At 36.4% G+C, this 2,130-nt stretch overlaps 1 protein-coding gene across 1 annotated transcript in view; it reads right to left on the bottom strand.

Moving 5' to 3' along the window:
• Window positions 1-1,244: 1,244 nt before the first annotated feature.
• Window positions 1,245-2,130, bottom strand: part of LOC107082409 (transforming growth factor beta receptor type 3-like) — an 83,888-nt gene continuing 83,002 nt past the window's right edge. Inside the window, exon 4 of the mRNA XM_015371090.1 lies at window positions 1,245-1,505. Within this exon, the coding sequence (XP_015226576.1) occupies window positions 1,260-1,505 (246 nt within the window). The 3' untranslated portion in view covers window positions 1,245-1,259. The remainder of the gene's footprint in view (window positions 1,506-2,130) is intronic.

The raw sequence follows: 2,130 nt of genomic DNA, 5'->3' as shown, positions 1-2,130 counted from the left end.
TTGTTGTCACCCAAGCGCGCTTTGGTCACGTGGTTGATTACGTTACTGTTGATCATCTGTCCATCATCGTATAAAGCCCGCCCTGGCAGAGCTCAGTCTTAGAACTCAGTAATTTCCTCCAAAACTGACAATGATTGTTTTTTACTGTCGGCTACTTTAGATCGCCAATAAAATGTGAAATAATAGCAAATATAGGATTAGATTAAATCCTTAAGAAACGGGTGCAATACAGTTTGTTCGAGTGGAGTTGCCATACACTGAGGTCATAAGAAGGGGCGGGGCCCCGAGCAGATCTGACCCTTTCAAGCTACATTTGTTTATAGGAGCAGCCGGCATGGAGCATTAATATGTATGGAGTGAATTTTGTTCCATTATTGTTGCAAGCGAAAAAAAAAAACATGTTTTGTAGACAAACAAAATAAAAATCAATTCATGAAACTGAAAAACTTCCAAAAAATTTGCTGTTTCCTCAGATTTTTTTTCTAATTATTTTCTTTCTCTTTTTTTTTTATTTATAGTTTTTTTTATAGATTCTATTTGCTTCTAGAATTGCTTTCTCTTTTAATTGTGTTTCATTCTCTTAATGTTTGAGGACAGGCTTTTCTCTGGAGTGACAAACAGATGCAATCTGGTCAATGTGGGTGTAAAAAAATATTATCCTAAATATTTGTCATAATTGCTGATGAAGGTTCTCAGTCATCCAGGTCATAGTCATTCCGTAAAAATTCAAAAAATATCCACTGGACTTGGTTTTCAAGATTTGAAGACCTCTCCAGGAAGCTTTCTCAATTCAAATGTCTGGATCCGCATATAAGACTCAAACTCACTGCGGATCCAGACATTTGAATTGAGAAAGCTTCCTGGAGAGGTCTTCAAATCTTGAAAACCAAGTCCAGTGGATATTTTTTGAATTTTTACGGAATTTGTCATAATTCTAAACATTTGGTTTTGGTAGAACCGGTCATCACTCTATAGCTGCTAAATGTATCCACCGTAATGCCTTCAGAAACATTAAAACCAGTTGAATAATGGTTATTGTTCTCTTTATTGTAGTTTGGCCAAAAGTAACCCCCCGTCCCTCGGGAGTATAATGATCCTTAAATAGGCCAAACTAAGAAAAACCACAAACAGGCCATAAAACAGTGTGAAGAGCTGGATTTTCTTTTCAGGGGGGTGGGGGGGGTTCTGCTCTGCAAAGCAGTGAAAGTAAACCTCTTGGCTACAACTAAAAAAAGCTTTTGTAAATAAAACGTTAAGTTTCACTGGTTCTCCTTAAAAATAAAAATAAAAAGCAACATGACCGAGCTGCGTTTGGAGACCTCACCTTCTCCAACTTTGATGTGGATGTCTTGTGTGATCCTGAGTTCGGTGAAAGAGGTGACGGCCCCGTATTTCCTCCTAGCCCAGCGGAGGAGGTGCTCGTTGCCTTCAGGGAGGCTCTCCTGGATCTCTGTGTCGAAGGAGAAGTTTGCCTGCTTAGAGCGAACCTCTGAGCCCCGTGGTACCTGGAGGAGGAAAAGATGGAAGAGCTTTCAGGGACGTGAAGGAAACTGTTGAAAAATAAAATCCATTGTTGCTTTTATCCAACATCTGTCTTCAGTTTGAAGCACAAACTGGAAAAATGATCTAGAAATAAGTAGAAAATGTCTTAAATCAAGTATTTACCCTAAATTTGAGTAGGTAAATGAGATAGTTTGCCAACGGAATGAGTATTTTTACGCTTAAAATAAGATAATTAGATAATATGAACTTTAAATAAGACAATGCAATAGTTTTTTCTTATTTTAAGTGTAAATTGTCCTTTTCCATTGGCAAAGTGTCTCTTTTACCTCCTTAATCCAAGAACAANAAATAAGACAATGCAATAGTTTTTTCTTATTTTAAGTGTAAATTGTCCTTTTCCATTGGCAAAGTGTCTCTTTTACCTCCTTAATCCAAGAACAAATGCACTTATTTTAAGAAAAAATGACTTATCTAGATTTCGATTTTTTTCCAGTGCAGCATTCATGCACTGCAAAAACCATCTAGAATTAAGTAAAATAATTCTTAAATTGAGTGAACCCTTAACCCTTAATTTGAGTAGATAAATAAGATGATTTGCCAAATGAATTAGTATAATTATTCCTAAAA

Source organism: Cyprinodon variegatus, unplaced genomic scaffold (genome assembly GCF_000732505.1).
Source record: "Cyprinodon variegatus isolate N-32 unplaced genomic scaffold, C_variegatus-1.0 Scaffold53, whole genome shotgun sequence".
NCBI lineage: Eukaryota > Metazoa > Chordata > Actinopteri > Cyprinodontiformes > Cyprinodontidae > Cyprinodon > Cyprinodon variegatus.
The sequence above is the reverse complement of the archived record's forward strand: the minus strand, read 5'-3'. Positions and strand labels throughout refer to the sequence as shown.